Below are 17,538 nucleotides of genomic sequence, written 5' to 3'. Positions count from 1 at the left end.
TACGTTTGGGAGGGTCATGTGCTCATTTGGCTTCCACGTACACACGCTCGAAAACTCTCAACAACTTAATATAATTTTGAATACCAGGTAATTAACTTTTATTAATCTGCTTCTCCTTCGGCTTATCGTGATTAATACGACCATCGCTATCGTTCCTCGGTTGGAATGCCATTTGACCTTGTCTCCTGCCTTGTGGCTCGTGACCCTTAATTTATTGTCAAACCTACATCTTAGTTAGGAGCTCATTGTTCACCTAAAAACCATGCAAATCCCAGTCTCTGGTACACCTATCACAGCCCCAATTGTTTTCTCAGATAATACTCGCGATCGATGTTCGAGCATATGTTACACTCACATACACGACACGATTGTGCAGTGTGTTCGCTGAGGGAGGGAGGTGTGTTCATGGCGTTCAGGCTTCAACTGACCGGTCATTTAGTTACTTTCTAACAAAGGTTCGGTGAATACATGTGTAAAATCTTGAAGAGGTATTGAGAGACATGACTGATGAAAGAATTATGAAAGAAAATCTCAGACTCTAAGAAACTCTAAAGATAATAGACAGAAATTTTTTTTATGATGACCAACAATAAGGGTTTTGGAAAGCAAAGTTGGTTCCAAACCCTAATAAAACTCAGACTTAGTAGTTTTATAAAAAATATCATGCAACCAACTATCATTGAGCTATAAAGTCTAAATGGTAATAGTTCCATTTCCACAACGCTAGAGATACTAAAATCGTTATCGTTTAAACAATACGAAAGTTTTTGCAAGCATACATCGAGGATTTTGCCACCATTACTTATCGATGATTTTACATTCATTATGTTTCAAAGTAAGCTAATTCATTTAATGATATAGCGGTAATAGAAAAAGAACCGGGAATGTATTTAATCCGAATTAGGGATGAATCCAATAAACCCTTCCTTGATTGGTTAATGATTATATGTTCCAATGCTTGTCACACACTCATAGCATTAAAAACAAATTCAAGCTCCGTTTGTTTCCCAAAAAACGGATAATTTAAAAAATATTTTTCTAAAAATAATCTATTGTATCGTTTTAAACAATTAATCAATGAAAAATATCTTCATTATCGATAACAATTTATGTCTAAATATTTTCGTGGATAATAAAATTATCTTTCTTTTTAATCATTTTTGTAAAAGATACAATTTATTATTTTTAGAATAATATTTTTTAAATTATTCATTTTCCGCAAAACAAATGAATCATTAATCACCATTAAGGGTTATCCTAGGGTTAGGGTTTCATCTAAAGTGACTCTTCACCAACCTACGAGAGGTTCAAACATTCGAAAAGAGTATTTGTCTGTTTTGAACAGAATACGTAAAGGACAATCAGTGGAGGGACCTTCATCGAGCCAAATTAGAGGGACGTCAATGTCTGCGTTTAACGCAAGAAAGTACGAAGTTGTTGCCCGTTGGTGGTGTCCCTTAGAAATCAAGTCGAACATATTTGCCTCATCACTCCATGCCCCAGCAAGATCGATCCAACCAAAATCGAAGAATGTGTCGAAATCATGCGAAGAATGTCGATACGTAGATCCCACCAATACGTGACCACTCGGCATTATAGATCATTGTCAAGCGACGTGGGATGGGGAATATTTTCGATACTGTTGTTAGGTTCGATTAGAGAGAATGTCCCCCATCGTTATAGATCTAATTCATCTCCAAATACGTGATGGCAGCGGACTTTATCATGCACATTTGCCACGTCATAAGTTGTTTCCGATGCACATAGTCAACATGCACAACGAATGTCGGCATACCTACGATCTTTACAGTATTATACACATCCTGTGAACTTCAATTTACAAAGATGTTTTGATATTTCGAATTTCAGGATTCTAAAATAGTCTTGCGGGAATCAAAATGCATGGCATGCATCCCACACAAACAGCCTGCAAAATAGAATCCATATACATCGGCAACAAAGTAAAGGGTTGGCCAAGCAGTCGAGCACCCGTTTGGTCACGGCAAATCCTATGTACAACTCACAGCGTCTCCAATCAACTAGAGTAGCTTTGTGGTCACGTTCACGCCCATAACCCGGGGTTGGAGTCTTACTTGACAGACGTAGGCGAGACCATTTCCATGCATCCATGTGGGTCCGTTTTGCAGATTGGACGGGCGAAATACTCGGATATCTTGTACGTCGAGTCCGAAGTCTCTCCAGTAATTGGACGGGCAAAACGGCAGCTTGTGCTCTTTAGTGCAGTCACCGCCATTTTGCTTCACGGTTGGAAGTCATCAATATTCGGTTCGGAAACTCATGTTTTGAGTGAGCTGTGAAACTGCCACTGTCCTTGTTGGGGGGAGGGGACCGGGGGGTCTCGACCTTTTCTTCTCGACCGATTCACAACGCAGTAACACCAGCCGCGACGCTGGTTAGCAGTTGGCACTGAATGAGGCAAGTACCCTGCTGTATAAGAAGCAGCTTTTTCCATGAGGAAAATTCTCTGGGAAAAGTGTAGAAATCCTAAATTTATTGCCTTTGCGTCAATTTAGTTTCAAACCTTTTATTGATGTCAATTTGGTCCTATATCTTTTTATCTAGAGCCAATTCAGTCATTCCAGCTAATTTTGGCTGGATATTGCTGACATGGATGCCGGCCGGCCTTTATGGCGCCGCCGATGTTGACGTGGACAACTTACAATAATATTTTAAATATTTTTTTGAATTAATTAATTAATTATTCGTTTCTTTTTCCTTTTTTTTTTCTTTTGTTTCTCTTTCTTCTTCTTTTCCTCCCTTCCTTCTTCCTCCAATTGGTCGTCGACGACCGGCCAGAGGTGAGAGCCGGCGAGGGTGAGCCTTGCTAGGTCGTGCCTCGACCAGCCATGGTGAGGCTTGCCCTCTCTGGCTCTCACCTCTGGCTGGTCGCTCAGGCGAGGTTAGGCCTCTTTGGCCATGGCCGTGCCGGCCACCGGAGGAAAGAGGAGAATAAAAGAAAGAAAAAATAAAGAAAATTTGAAAATTATTATAATATTTTTAAAAATATCCACGTTAGCGACAGTCGTTCCACATAGGCTAACCGACGTCCACATCAACAAAATTATACCAAAATTAGCCGGAAAAACTGAATTGGCTCTAAATCAAAAGGTTATGACTAAATTGACATCATTAAAGGGTTTAGGACTAAATTAACATCAATACAATAGGTTTAAGACTAATCTGACACTTTTCCCCAAGTTCTCCAACTTCAAAATTCTCTCTCTCTAAAAGGATCGGTGAAAACTGTTTTTTTTTTCAAAACCTCTAGAAAGTCTTAAAGTGAATTTACATATCGTCTACTAAAGGAGACGGCTGGCAGCGGGATTTAAATCTGGACATAATGTGTGGAAAGTTCGAACCATGCCAGCTAAGTCAAATCGCTTTAGCGGGTGGAAACTGTTTGGGAAATGCTTATGTAAGGGTACTATTAGTCCTTTAAAATTACGGTGCATTCACAGCCACAAATCGTAATAGACTTACAGGGAGACTTTGGAAGCTAGTTTTCTCTTCTTTTTTTTTATTCCTGCTTAGATGCTATGGAAAGTCAGCCTGCAAGATCGGGCCAATGCGGTTGAATATCGATCCAGTTTGTCGGTTCAGTAGTTGAACATTGGTAGGGCCGATTTGATCCGGGTTTGTACCGATTCGAGTCTTAGTGAATAATCGGACCCGACTCAGGGCAGGTTTCTCATTGAACTGGCCGGACCAAATTTGAAAACATTGGTTGAAATCAACCGTAAAACTTCGCGAAGTAATCTTTTATATCGTATAACGTTAAAGATGTTCTGTCTTCAACAAGTGCAAGATATTTTAAGCTGCAATTCTTTCTAATTTTACGAATTCTAACCTTTTCAATCTAAGTAAAGGAAAAATATTCTAAAATGTAATTTTCATTTTACGATGTTACGAAGTTTCATTGTAATAAAAGTGTGAGATGCTGTACAACATGTTCAACTGGCTACATTGTAAATTAACGAAGATTTTTTTGCTGGGCATATGCCGGAGTTGCATCTCATAGATGTGCTTCATAGGAAGGGTTCAATGGGGCTACTTTAGTTGGACAATGGAGAAGTCTTTTGTTTTTACTTTACTGTTGAATGATCAAATGCATTAAGGAGTAGATAGACAGCCACATCTTTCATCCTTCTTAAAAGAAAATATTTAGAAGGAGACTAGCTTCAACAGTCTCTACACCTAGACGACATAAACAAAAAGGGTATCACAATTTTGCTTATTTTTCGTATTTCTTATGGGCCCTCTTGTTTTGGTGTCAATCTACATTTGGTGAGTGAAAGATGTTCTTTTGCAAGTCCTCAAGTGAGCAATTCAAAGACAACCCAAGTGGAAGACTTAGTTTCCAACCAAAAGGCAACACAAATCGATCCTTTCGAGTTGTTTCTGTGATGTAGATAGGGGGTCGCGACCCTCGCACAAGGTTTGTATGGACATTAGCAACCACGGGGAAGCCAATCGAGAGGGCAACGGATGGGACAATAGACTCGAGCCACTATGGGGAGTGCCGAAAGTGGCAGTGGAGGTCGAAGCAACTAGACACGACGTGGGATTTTTCAAATATTTTCAATTTTATCTTAAGTTGTACCAAACATGTGATGAGATATTTTATAATCTGGAGGATATATTCGAAGGATTTTTAATCCCAACTTATCACATCCAATCCAAATTTGAATTCGGACGATCAAATGTATCTAGAGGGTATGTTTTAGGATAGATCAAATACCTTACCCGCCCTAAAACCCGCACAACGCTACCATTAGCTAGAAACATTTTAGCATGGTATTTTTGAAGAATAATGTTGAGTATATAGAAAAAATGAATCATAAAGAGACAAAGGTTTGTCACGTCAGTTTTGAGATTAATTTATAGAGGAAGATCCAACTATTAGTATTCGTAGCATTATTTTTCATAAATCTAATCGGCTTAATTAACCGCTACGAAGTGGTGAACTGATGTTTCGGATATTTACTTTATGTGGAGTGACTCAACCACAACTAAATTATTAAGGTTTTCTTTAATTAGTTTTGTTAGATGATGGGGACATAAAGTCAGAATATAATTAAAAAAATTGAAGCGTAATAGTGTTTTTTTCCACATGGTCAGTGGTGGCAATGAAAACCTACTTCTCGTTGAGTCAAATCCGTCCCTCCTTCCTGCATTAGATTTTGAAAAATTAACATGAATAATCTCTGAAACTTTCGTCTAAATTGTAATGTCATTATCAAACTTTTAATTTATTCAATATGATTCATGAACTATTAATAAATATACAATTTATTTCCTAAACCATATAAAAATGTTTAATGCCGTCATTTCGTTAATTCAAGTTAACGAAATATGTCGATATGACTTCCAGTCCGGTAATTTTAAACAGTGGACGGTAAAAAAAAGTTACATGTGGATTATTTAAGTAAAATATTCATCTCATATATGGATATAATGATCGATGTCATCGTCGAATGATGAACATTCTAACACCGTACTTTTTTTTTTAATAGCAAAAAAAAAAAGTAAAACAAATGGACATGGTAACTTATCATTTTTAAAAATCTAACTCAACATATCCACGTCGTCAAATAATATTTGATTTATCATTTGAGCAAATGGAATGACAACATTGAATATTTACCAATAGTTCATAGACCACATTGAACATATTATAAGTTTAGCGACAATGTTACACATTGAACTAAAATTCAGAGATCATTTATGTCATTCTCCATTAAATTTCTTTCTCTGTTCACGAAAATCCATTGACATGTCATCCGATACTTCCAAGCTTAATTTTAGGGAAATTTTCATAGAAATCCCTGTAATTTAGCAAGATTTAACAAGTACTCACTGCATCCAAATTGAATTTCCTTTACACCCATTATTGAAGGTTTAAAATTATAATTTGGGGTCATCTTTTTAGTTTAGGCAAGTTCATTCGGAGCTCTTAGTCTCGCCCGAGCCCAGAATCACCATTCTAGCATGAACCACACATGCCAATTTAGGTCTCTAATATCTTATTTCTCGCCCCTTTTCATGGAAAATCCTCCTACTAGTTATCCAATCAGTACTTAGAAACTAAAAACTTAGGCGTGCATCGCGATACTCGGAATCCCTCTAGACACAATTGATGCATTTAGTATGGTGGTGGTTGAAGAGAAGTCAGGTAGCGCTCATGGCGTCGCTACCACCCAATTTAGAAGGTATTTGGTCTGTCATTGAACGGAAAGATCATGAGCCGGGGTCGACTTCTTCTACCGGGGGCTTCATTTGGAGTTATTGAAACAAATAAAGGAAGAAGTTAAGGCGCTTTATAAGAGTCAATGCAACATCACAAACCAAAACATAGACGGCATTGCCAAATCATGAACTCTGCCACTATCAGTAAAGCCTTGCATTTATATTTGACCCGTATGTGGTTTCCACATGACTCGTTCCGGGCTTATTGGCAGCAAAAAACAGAAGGGGCGAAGAGTTCCAGATTTCCCTCTTTCATATTTCCCTTGAGAAGAAAATAAAGCAGAAAGAGGAAGCAATTACTCAGTGTTACGTTCAGAAGTGGATATAGGTGAGCAGTCCCTATTAGGTTCTTCTGGGTGGAAGACAGTTGCACCCCATGTGATTACAGTCCAAAATTCAATCGTCACACGTCAGTGTATCTAGATTGTACCCTTTTTGAATGGGAGTTATGTCATGTCTGCTCTCACCAAAGATCATAATGGTGGATTAAACTCTGCCGTGTGCTCTTCATAGATCTTGTTGGATTAGACAAGTAGCAGTTCTTTGTTTCTATTCTGGTGAAACCTCCAAGAAGAGTCTAAGAAAAGTCAATTTCTTATGATGAGAAGTGAGCTTGGTACAGCAAAGGATGAGAAAAGCAAAACTCCTTTCATATTTCTTTTCAATATCCCTCGTGTCTGTTTGTGTTTTGTGGGTGATTTGAGCAAGAAGAAGGCATATTATATATTAGCATAGTGAAGTCCTAAAGAAGCTGCATTAGGTGTGTCTGGTCTTAGTCTCTTAGATTAGTACAAAATCGCAAGGTTGGGACAAAATCAGGATATGTCTTAATTAGTGACTCATGAATAATCAATTGGAAAGGTGTTTTGTGCAGTTGAAGCTGAGCAAGTTGATTGTTCGAGGATTATATCTGATAAGGTGGTTGGCTAAGACAATGTTTTGCATTCCCCCCCCCCACATAATGAGTAAATACCAATGGGCCCTATTAGGTGGGGGGACCTCCTGTCCTCTCTGACATCGGAGATTGAATTCTCTAGACAAATCTAGACGGGCGGGTGTGAGACATCCTGCACCAAATAATTTTGTTTCTTCTTTTTTTTTTTGGTCTAGATGAATTATATCATCAACATATATAGTCAAATTACAGGACGATCGTGATTGACCCCTCTCTTCAATCATCAAATGCATTTAACTATTTCACTCTGTCGACGTTAGCTGACGGTCCTTCGTCCTTGAAGCGTACGCCATTTGCCGGACTTTTCCATTCGCCTAGCCTTTCATTTGCACTATGCCTAACCAATAGAAGGAAAGAAGATTATGACAAAGAAGCTCCCTTCAGATGAGACCAAAGATTCAGACAGTGAACATGGAGTCAGATCATTTTGCTTCTCATATCAACTTCATTTTGCGGTTCATTCGAAGTTCACCTGCGCATGCCTAGGTTTTTGAGTTAGCAATCTTGTAGGATACTGGTCCACTTTAATCCTCTATTCTTTGTCGGGGAAATTTGTCCAGCAATGATTTAATAATCAAAAGCCTGATTGAAGGAAATTTCTCCATAAAGATTTGTCACCATGATTGCGAATCAAGATAATCAAGATCCTCACCATACCATGGTTCCCGAGAAAAAGGAGAAGCAAAGAAAGAAAAGAGAAGGATATGTTCTGAGCAAGAAAGCTATATAAATTAAATGACTTGTTGTCCTCGGAATAAGCACGTCCTGCAGAGTTTAGGGAAGATCACAGTATATTTAGCTGGCTAATGTCAATCTCTGTGTTCCATTTTGCTTCTCCTGTCGTATTAAACTGATAGTCATAGTTGTCCGACACTTCAACAAATATTTTACTGGCAAACCTGCCAAAATGAAGCCACAATCTCTCAGCCCGAATCTTAAAACTTGTGCTAAGTTCGTCACGTAAGCCATTGAAATGCTTTCAGGGACAAAAGATAACTTCGTCAGGTCCCCAAGATCTCCGACATCTAACGTCAAAGAAACAAAAGCAAAAAGGAAAGAAAAGACAAATGAATAAGCATAAGTCTCCTTGACAGATATGGTCAAATTTGATTCATGTGGGATGATAATCGAGAGTCCATTCTTGGAGGAGGGCAGGAGATAAGATGAGCCCAGAGATCACATAAATAAACTCATATGAACAGAAAAGCTAGAATTTATTGTTTTTTTCACTTTTTGCAGCATATGAAGAGAACAGATCCTGTTATTATCGAGGCAGTGTGGCTCCCTTGGCCGTCATTTTCTCGAGCCGACCTGGAGAAAGTGATATTCAGCAATTCTAGAGGGCCAACCTCTGCTTCAAAACCCTTGGAGTAAAATCTCTCACCTATGATTGTTCTGGAAAGTCAAATTCAAGGACATTAATAAAGAAGCTCCTAGAGGCTTTAACTATCTCTTAATTTAGGCCTAGCAAAGAGAAGAATCTGTTAATTTAGAAACCGGGATGACTGTTTGATTGCTTATTTTGTTGTCATGGCACAATGCACACCTTACTAATGATGTTAGATTAGTTCCTTTTTCATGTTATCACACATCTTAGTCGCTACATCTTGCAGTTGGACAATGTGGAATTATCTCTAGGAAAGCATTGCCCCTTGAACTATTTAGGCACAAGACCTAAGCCTTTGTCGCTAAAGCTTTCTGATCGTGGCCAAACCCCTGCAAAGAGGAGTCATGTATGAGTTTCTATTTGTTGCAATGATGAAAAGCCAAAGGCAAAGGTTATAGGATAACCAGAGTCAACGGCACCAACAATGTTAGATCTGGCATCTGTTCCCTGTTGGTAAAATTGGTTAAGCAAGTTTACCCCGAGAAACTCCCATGAATGTGTTGTGCGGACTTCATTGACTTTGCTCTGGAACACGGAAATGTCAGAGTCCATCTCTGTAACACAAGTTCAGAAGAAATATTCACTCCAGTGACACCTAATGACGTTCAATTGGCTTACTTTTGGTCACTTTTATTCCGTGCCAAAGTCGTGCCATTATTAGAATTCGAGGGTAGAAACCAAAATATGGAAACATGAATATATGCAAGTAAATATTGGACGTGCATTTTCTTACCAGAAATTTTTTTGGCTTGTTCTGCTGTAAGCATGGCTTAGAAGCCTCTAAAGCTTTTGCTGTAGTGGTGAAGCACCACCTCCAGCGCTTCATCAAGACTGGGATTAGATATAGAGAAGCCGTAGGACAAGTGTTAGTAGTAATGACATTTATCGTACAAACATTTGACTTCTTAATTTCATAGATTGAACTTATAAGATCATGACTTTCCAAAGTGTGCATTGATCGCAAACCTTCCAGAGACATGCAAGTAACTCATGGTTGCCTGTGATCCCATATTCTGGATCAGGATGGGAGTGGCTCCCCATGTAAACTATGCAATGCTGCAAATTCAGAGAACAATTGAAATGTCCTAATGCTTGAACGACTAGTGTTTTTAGGCAACTCTTGGTCTCTGCTACATGCATTGAGATTATTATATATTTTCATGCTATCACACCATGGTCTGCTCCAAGGGGGCATCAATTCATAACAATACAGTTTTCTTTCTCATCCAGAAAGGATTTGGTAGAGACATAGTTCAATCAAGACAACAACGAATTCATTCACTAGACCTGGTTATGAGAGTAGATTGATCATAGTGCATTACCGATGCAACTTAGGGACTTAGGGAGTTAACTGAAACGAGGTTGTCGATCTTAGTGGTCAATTCCCAAATTCTGAAGGAAACCGCACGGTTTGATTAATTGGCCCAACTTATAATATTTCATAAAAAGGTTCAAATGCAGATACAATGTACAAGACCTCAAACACAGATGACAGAGATGTGTTGTGTGGAATCTGTTCATCTTGCTCTCAAACACAGAGATGACGGAATCCATCTCTGAAACACAAGTTTAAAAGAAATATTAAGCCCAACTACACCTAATGAGCATCGGTCAGCTTACTTTTGACAATTTATATAATGTGCCTAAACCGTGCAATTGTTATCAATTTGAGGTAGAAAACAAATATGTGAACTTGAACATATGCATATGGATAATTGGACATGCATTTTATTACCGAAAAGTTGTTGGGCTTGTTCTGCTGTAAGCATGGCTGAGAAGCCTCTAAAGCTTTTGCTGTGGTGGTGAATATCTGCATCCCGTGCTTCGTCAAGACTGACATATATAGCAGAACAAGGAATAGGATAGATGTGGCATCGACAACCATATAGTAAAGACATTATTGTACAAATATAACTTATGAAAACTTACTTTCATAGTTTGAATGTTTATGATCAAGACTCTCCAAAGAGCAAAGTGTGTATCCATTTGCATACCTTGGCGACACTGATGCAAGGAACTCGTGGTTGGCTGTGATCACAGAATCTAAATCAGGATAGGAGTGCTTCCCCATGTAAACTATGCAATGCTGCAAATTATAAAGGACAATGAGAAAGGATAGAAAGAATATGATGGGCTTTGATAAGTTTGATTAAGAGCACGGTTCTCAGTTTAATCCTACCTTCGCCCATACTTGCCAAGGGAAAAGAAAACAATGAAATTAGTCATTAGACCAGGTTATGAGAATCGTAATTCATCGCTGATGCAGTTTAATGAGTAACTAGTGTGAGGTTGTCATTCTTTGGTAATTTTCTAAAGTCAAAAGGGAAATAGTAGTGTTGCGATAAATGAAAACTCCAATTTTTGCACACCCAAAAATATTTTTACTCTTTCAAGTAGTGGACATTACCAACAGCACGGTTCGATTATTCAACCCAACAGTCTTTGTAACAATGAACTTAGATGTACAAGACCAATTTCTCTCTCTCTCTCTCTCTCTCTCTCTCTCTCTCTCTCTCTCTCTCTCTGTAACAATGAACTTAGATGTACAAGACCAATTTCTCTCTCTCTCTCTCTCTCTCTCTCTCTCTCTCTCTCTCTCGCAAACAAAATGCTTACCTTGGCACTGGAGGTGGCTGAGTGCGCCAAAGCAAGTCTGACTAAGAAGAGGAGAGAGATAAATGTGGCAAGTTTCATGGAAAGCTACTATACCATGGATTGGAAAAGGTGGAAATTGGATGATACTCACCAGTGCAAATGACATGCTGTTTCTTACAGCCCAAAAAGCTGCACGAAATGGATATAAAAATAATAAAAGCCGGCTTGACGTCGACTTTCCTTAACAACTTATCATGTGGACTGATGTGCAAAAGATAGTCTTTGTGTTTGTTTAAAACGTGTTCATCAGGGTCTTTAAGGAATCTCTTTTGCCGGCTCATCAGGAGTACTTTAGAACCATGCTCCTCATTACTTTTATTGTACTGCAGGGTGCATTGTCTACATGGAATAGTTGGAAAGACAGTTTCATCTTCCAGTAACTGGATTGAAGGTTTCAAAGCTAGATGACATATTCGAATCCTCAAGAGGGGAAAAAAAGTGAAGTATGATCAGTTCTTTCCTTGGTCGATCAGTTCAAATGAGCCAAAACCGTGCATAACAGATGGTGAAATTCTACATCCATGGGTTTTCTCTTTTCATATGGACCCATTTCAATGACGTTCTTGATCCTCTTTTTGGGTACGGATCTTGAAATTCTTCCAATGGGTTCGAGAGTGTGTTGAGGGGAAAAGAGACGTTAAAAAAAAGGAGAACATGGCAAAAACGAAATAAATCAAACTAAGTGAAAATATGGTGTATAGATGTTTAAATCCGCATAAGTACATTCTCCAAACCTGAAGGTAGAGATAAATTTATTTATTTTTTCTTCGATACAGGGATTAAGTTCTTCCTTGTCACATTAGTATGATATTCAATGATCCTCACCTCACATTTTCCCAAAAGCCAAGATTGGATATATCTCGATTATATATACTTTTCTATTAGAGTTCCAGAATTTAATATTTATTTAAAGCAAATGACATCTGCTATTTGTTGATCCATTTTCATGTTTGGCCTTTTAATGGATGACGACAAGCAACATGTAAATACAGAAGAACAACAGCTTGTCTCAAAACAATCTTGTGTAAGATGGAGGAGAGGAGACTCAATTGATTAGAAAGAAAAAAGAAATGGGAGAGGAGTTTTTGGATAGATGTCTTCCAAATGGGTATTGTAGTCGATTAAATTCAGAAGGCGTGAATTAAGCTATTAAAGGTGTGGAATTAGCGCCACCCGTTTATACGTTGTCAAGTTTATCTATTGGAAAACAAGTGTAGTGTATCAGTTCCTTCTTATGCTGATCTGTTCAAAGAACTGTGCGTAATGGGCGATGGAAAAACAAGTAGTGAGGCTTCATTTACACATAACAATTTTATGTTTGACAATTATAAAATTGTTGAGTGATTTTCTTCATATGGGAAAACACAATAATTGGTAAACTACGGACTTAATCAATCATCTTTCTTAGAAATTGACAGGGTCGTAAGTGAAAAACTCATAATTATGAGTTTAACATTTTGAGCAATATCAGATACAGTACCAACGTGGATTTTAAATCAGATAGCTAGTTGATACTTGATTACAATACAAAGGAGTGATAATTCTACATAGAAATCACATTAAGACCAATAGGACTCCTCACAATGTGAATACCGTTGCTCCATGTCAGTGATCCGAACACAAAGCTCCCATTACTGCTTTTATAAGGACTGAAATCAATCCTGAAGGACATTTTTTGCCCTGCCTGAGTAAACCTGAGCTGAGCAGGATACACTGCAACTCTAACTCCCTGCGGATAGTTTATGACCGCAGTATAAACTGTTGGGCCTTGTCCGTAATAAGTGACGGTCCGGTGAACAGATGTGCTCCCTTTCATGTTGGATACCCCAATTGAAGGGTAATTGAAGTCATAGGACGATGTCAGTGGGTTCTTGCAGGAAATTAGATCTCCTGTTAGGTTCTTGAGTTGTGCAGGGCTTGCCCCAATGCTGCATAGGAAATTTATAACGTCGTCAGAATTGAAATCGTAGATAAGTCCTGGGTTCAATGCGGCAACGGGGTTTATGTGTCCGGATCCATAGTCAAAAGGCAACGCCTGTGTGCCGTTTGGATGCCGTCTGATTGGGTTTCGGCTATTGTCCATGACAGTAGCTGAAATTGCATAATGTTTATTGAAGTAAGACGAGGTTTAGCAAAGAAAAATTTTGTGAGAACACATTGAAGTATCTAATAGAATTTTTCAGGGAAGCATACTAACCTGTGGTCATAATGGCAGACTTGATAGCAGCTGGACTCCAAGAAGGATAGTAAGATTTCAGAATCGCAGCAACCGCGGCCGTATGGGGGCAAGACATAGAGGTCCCTGATAGTATATTGTAGTTGACAGGGCGACCCGACGTGCTTTCAGTCGCCAACGGAGACCAGGCAGCCAAAATCTTCGCACCAGGTGCTGTAATATCCGGCTGCATTTAATATTCAACAAACTTGAACAAGCATTGAAAGCTACAAATCATCTTTGTAATCAATGATTTTCCAAAGACATGAATTAAGTGTAAATGGACTATACTTTGATAATATCAGGAGTTATGATGTTTGGTCCCATGGAAGAAAACATCGTCATTGCTGGTGCTGGCTCTGTGTTGAAGGCAGTCACTGTTGGTGCAATGTTAGCTGTTGGATACCTGTTATTTCAGTTCAATCCAGGCATTAGCTACTCTCACTCTTGTATGAATTTCTTCCTAATGTGAGTAGTTAGATCTGCTTCTTGTGCCTTACTTTTCTATTGCCATGTAGGATTGAAGCTCTTTGGCTTCTGCCTGACCAATTACAGCACCTGGGATTGCAAATTGAAAACCAACATCTTGCCCAACTGGGTCGACAAGGATGATTCCCACACCGCCGGCATCTCTCACAGAAAAGGCCTTCTCTCTACGATCATCACGAAGCAACACCTCAACCATGCACAGGACAATCCTTCCCTTCACTAAGGTAGGATCCAAAGTGTTGTTCTTGCAGAAGCTGTAAACCAGGATTGTTGCGTCACCAGGATAGTTTCATGATTGTAGCAAATGGTCTTTCATTGAACCGAGACACCGACCCAGATCATCCAAGACCATCATGCGGATGGAAATTGGAATGCTTCATTTCTTTGCCGAGGAAATGGAAATAAGATACCGTAGGTTAAATACAAAGATTAACCTGGCATTTTTGGCTGGAACTCCTTTAGCAGCTGCTTCACTCCCGGCTATTAGCCCATACGAAGCTTCCATCTTGAGAGGATTCAAAGAATAGCCCTGTTAGAAGAAACTCCTTTAGTACAATATGCATCTTTGCCGCAATGGTTCTCTCATATCCATCTACAATCTGTAGTTATTTCATACAGCTCTCACTCCATTACCTTCAAAACTTTTGAGTTTCCGAGATATATATTCGAACTAAATTGTCTATCAATGGAACTAGCGGCTACAGTAAGTATCCAAGGAGCCACATTAACAGCAGTCCCTGGGAAAAATGCGTTTCCTGCAGATGCCAAGATGACAATCCCTCTCCTAAATGCATGGAATGCTCCTATCGAGATGGAATTCTCGAAATAGATTGGTTGGGGAGGGGTCGGACCCAGTGAGAGAGATAGCATGTCAACACCGTCGTCTATCGCATCATCCATTGCGGCAAGGATATCTGCATCATTGCATTGACCAAACCAACAGGCCTTGTAAATGGCTAGTCTTGCACCTGGGGCCCCTCCCCGAGCAGTGCCTTGGGCTATCCCGAATAAGCTGGCATTTGGAACCACAGATCCCGCAATCGTCGATGCGGTGTGGCTCCCGTGGCCATCGGCATCTCGGGCTGACCTGAAGAAGGGTAAGTTGAAAGATTCTAGAGGGCCATTTTCTGCTTCAAACCCTTTGAAGTAGAACCGGGCACCTACGATCTTTCTGCAAATTCCATTGCAATTATGTTAATGAAGAAGCTCCTTGGCTGGAACTCTTAAGTTATACAACGGACCAACTGTTTTATTACTTCTTTTTTTGTCATAGCATGTCTTAGTTGCTAATAGTACCTGTTGCAGTAGGACAATGTGAAATTTTCTCCAAGGATGCATTGTCCCTTGAACTTTTCAGGAACAAGACCTAAGCCTTTATCCCTAAAGCTCTCTGATTCAGGCCAAATCCCTGCAAAGAATATCAACTGAACCTCTGTTTTCACACTGACAAAAAACTAGAGGAAAAGGCTAAAGCTTTAGAGCATTACCAGAGTCAATGACACCAACGATAACATCAGAACTAGCTTCTGTTCCCTGTTGATTATACTGGTAAAGCGAGTTTACCCCTAGAAAATCCCATGAATGTGTTGTGTGGACTTTGTTCATCTGGCTCTCAAACACAGAGATGACAGAATCCATCTCTGTAACACAACTCAAAAAGAAATATTAAGCCCAACTACTCCTAATGCACAACAGTTAGCTTACTTTGGACAATTTATATAATGTGCCCGAATCATGCAATTGTTATCAATTTGAGGTAGAAACCAAAATATGTGAACTTGAACAGATGCATATGGATAGTTGGACATGCATTTTATTACCGGAAAGTTGTTGGGCTTGTTCTGCTGTAAGCATGGCTGAGAAGCCTCTAAAGCTTTTGCTGTAGTGGTGAATTGCCGCCTCCCGTGCTTCATCAAGACTGACATATATAGCAGAACAAGGAATAGGATAAATGCCGCAATTGACAACCATATAGAAAGAGAATTCTTGCACAAATATAACTTGTGAGAATTTAATTAACTTTCACAGGTTAAATGTATATGATCAAGACTCTCCGAAGTGCAAAGTGTGTATCCATCTACATACCTTGCCGACACTGATGCAAGTAACTTGTGGTTGGCTGTGATCACAGATTCTGGATCAGGATAGGAGTGCCTCCCCATGTAAACTATGTAATGCTGCAAAGTTTAAAAACAATGAGAAAAGACAGGAAGAACATGATGAGCTTTGCTAAGTTTGATGAAGAGGACAATTCTAAACTTTATCCCACCTTCACCCATACGAGCCGAGCACAAAGAAAACAATGAAATTAGTCACTAGACCAGGTTAGGAGAATCGTAGTTCATCATTGAAGCGGTTTAACGAGTGACTGAAGTGAGGTTGTCATTCTTAGCGGTTAATGTCTAAAGTCGAAAGGAAAGAGTAGTGTTGTGATAAATGAAAACTCCAATTTTTGCACCCCCTCAAAAAAACAATTACTGATGCATTTAGTGGACAATACGAACAGCACGGTTCGATTATTCAACCCGACACATAATCTTTCATAACTATGAATTTAGATGTACAAGACAAATCTCTCTCTCTCTCTCTCTCTCTCTCTCTCTCTCTCTCTCTCTCAAAAACGAAATGTATACCTTGGCATTTGTGGTGGCTGAGTGCACCAAAGCTAGTCCGACTAAGAAGAGGAGAGAGATAAATGTAGCAAGTCTCATGATAATCAGGTAAAGCTACAATACGATGGATTGAAAAAGTGTGAAATCGGAGGATGCTCACCGGTGCAAATGACATGCTGCTTCTTATAGCCCGAGAAGCTACCTGAAATGTGTATAATAATAAGCAACGCCGGCTAGACATTGACTTTCCTTGACATCTTACCATGTGGACTGATGTGCAAAAGATAGATTTCTGTGTGATAAAAAGTGTTCGTCAGATTCTTGAAGGAATTTCTTTTGCCGGTTCATCTGTAGTGCTTTGGAACCATGCTCCCCATTAGTTTGGACTGTACTGTTGGGTGCATTGTCTACAACTGGGTTGAAGGTGTCAAAGCCGGAGGACATATTCGAATCCTCAAGGGGGATAGAAACTGAAGCTACATTTGTCCAAGAAAGAAATGTAGAGATCCTGTCAAGTTTATGCATTAGAAAAAAGTTGAGGTTTGATAGGTTCTTTCCTTTGTAGATCGGTTCAAATGAGCCAAAAACGAGCATGACATATGATGTAATTCTCTATCTATGGGTTTCCTCTGTTCATATGGACTCATTTCAGTGGTATTCTTTTTTCCTCTTTATAGGTTAAATGCAAGAGCGTGTTGAGGGGAAAGAGACTTTAAACAAAAGCAGAACATGGCGAACAAATCAATCAAATTGTTTAAGTGAAAATATGGCGGATATATGTTTAAATCCGCATAAGTACATTCCCTAGACTCGACGGCAGAGGTAAAATTTTATGTTTTTCTCTTGAAACAGCAATAGAATTCTTTCTTGTCACATTAGTATGATATTCGATGATCCTTGCCTCACCTTTTCCCAAAAGCCACGATTGTATACATCTCAATTATATATACATCATTGG

At 39.1% G+C, this 17,538-nt stretch overlaps 1 protein-coding gene across 1 annotated transcript; it reads right to left on the bottom strand.

Annotated features, from left to right (window-relative positions):
- Positions 1 to 12,687: 12,687 nt before the first annotated feature.
- LOC115673149 (subtilisin-like serine-protease S) lies at positions 12,688 to 17,472 on the bottom strand. The gene is made up of 9 exons (XM_056312986.1): positions 16,054 to 17,472; positions 15,456 to 15,886; positions 15,265 to 15,376; positions 14,602 to 15,139; positions 14,403 to 14,497; positions 13,980 to 14,222; positions 13,771 to 13,885; positions 13,462 to 13,666; positions 12,688 to 13,355 (listed from the first exon to the last, which is right to left on the bottom strand). The coding sequence occupies exons 2-9, from the start codon at positions 15,604 to 15,606 to the stop codon at positions 12,808 to 12,810; spliced, it is 2,007 nt and encodes a 668-aa protein (XP_056168961.1). The 5' UTR covers positions 15,607 to 15,886; positions 16,054 to 17,472; the 3' UTR covers positions 12,688 to 12,807.
- Between the last annotated feature and the right edge of the window lie 66 nt (positions 17,473 to 17,538).

Source organism: Syzygium oleosum, unplaced genomic scaffold (genome assembly GCF_021117445.2).
Source record: "Syzygium oleosum isolate NSW1041296 unplaced genomic scaffold, Sole_v2.1 Sole_v2.07, whole genome shotgun sequence".
NCBI lineage: Eukaryota > Viridiplantae > Streptophyta > Magnoliopsida > Myrtales > Myrtaceae > Syzygium > Syzygium oleosum.
Note: the sequence above shows the minus strand (reverse complement) of the source record. Positions and strands in the feature narration are given on the sequence as shown.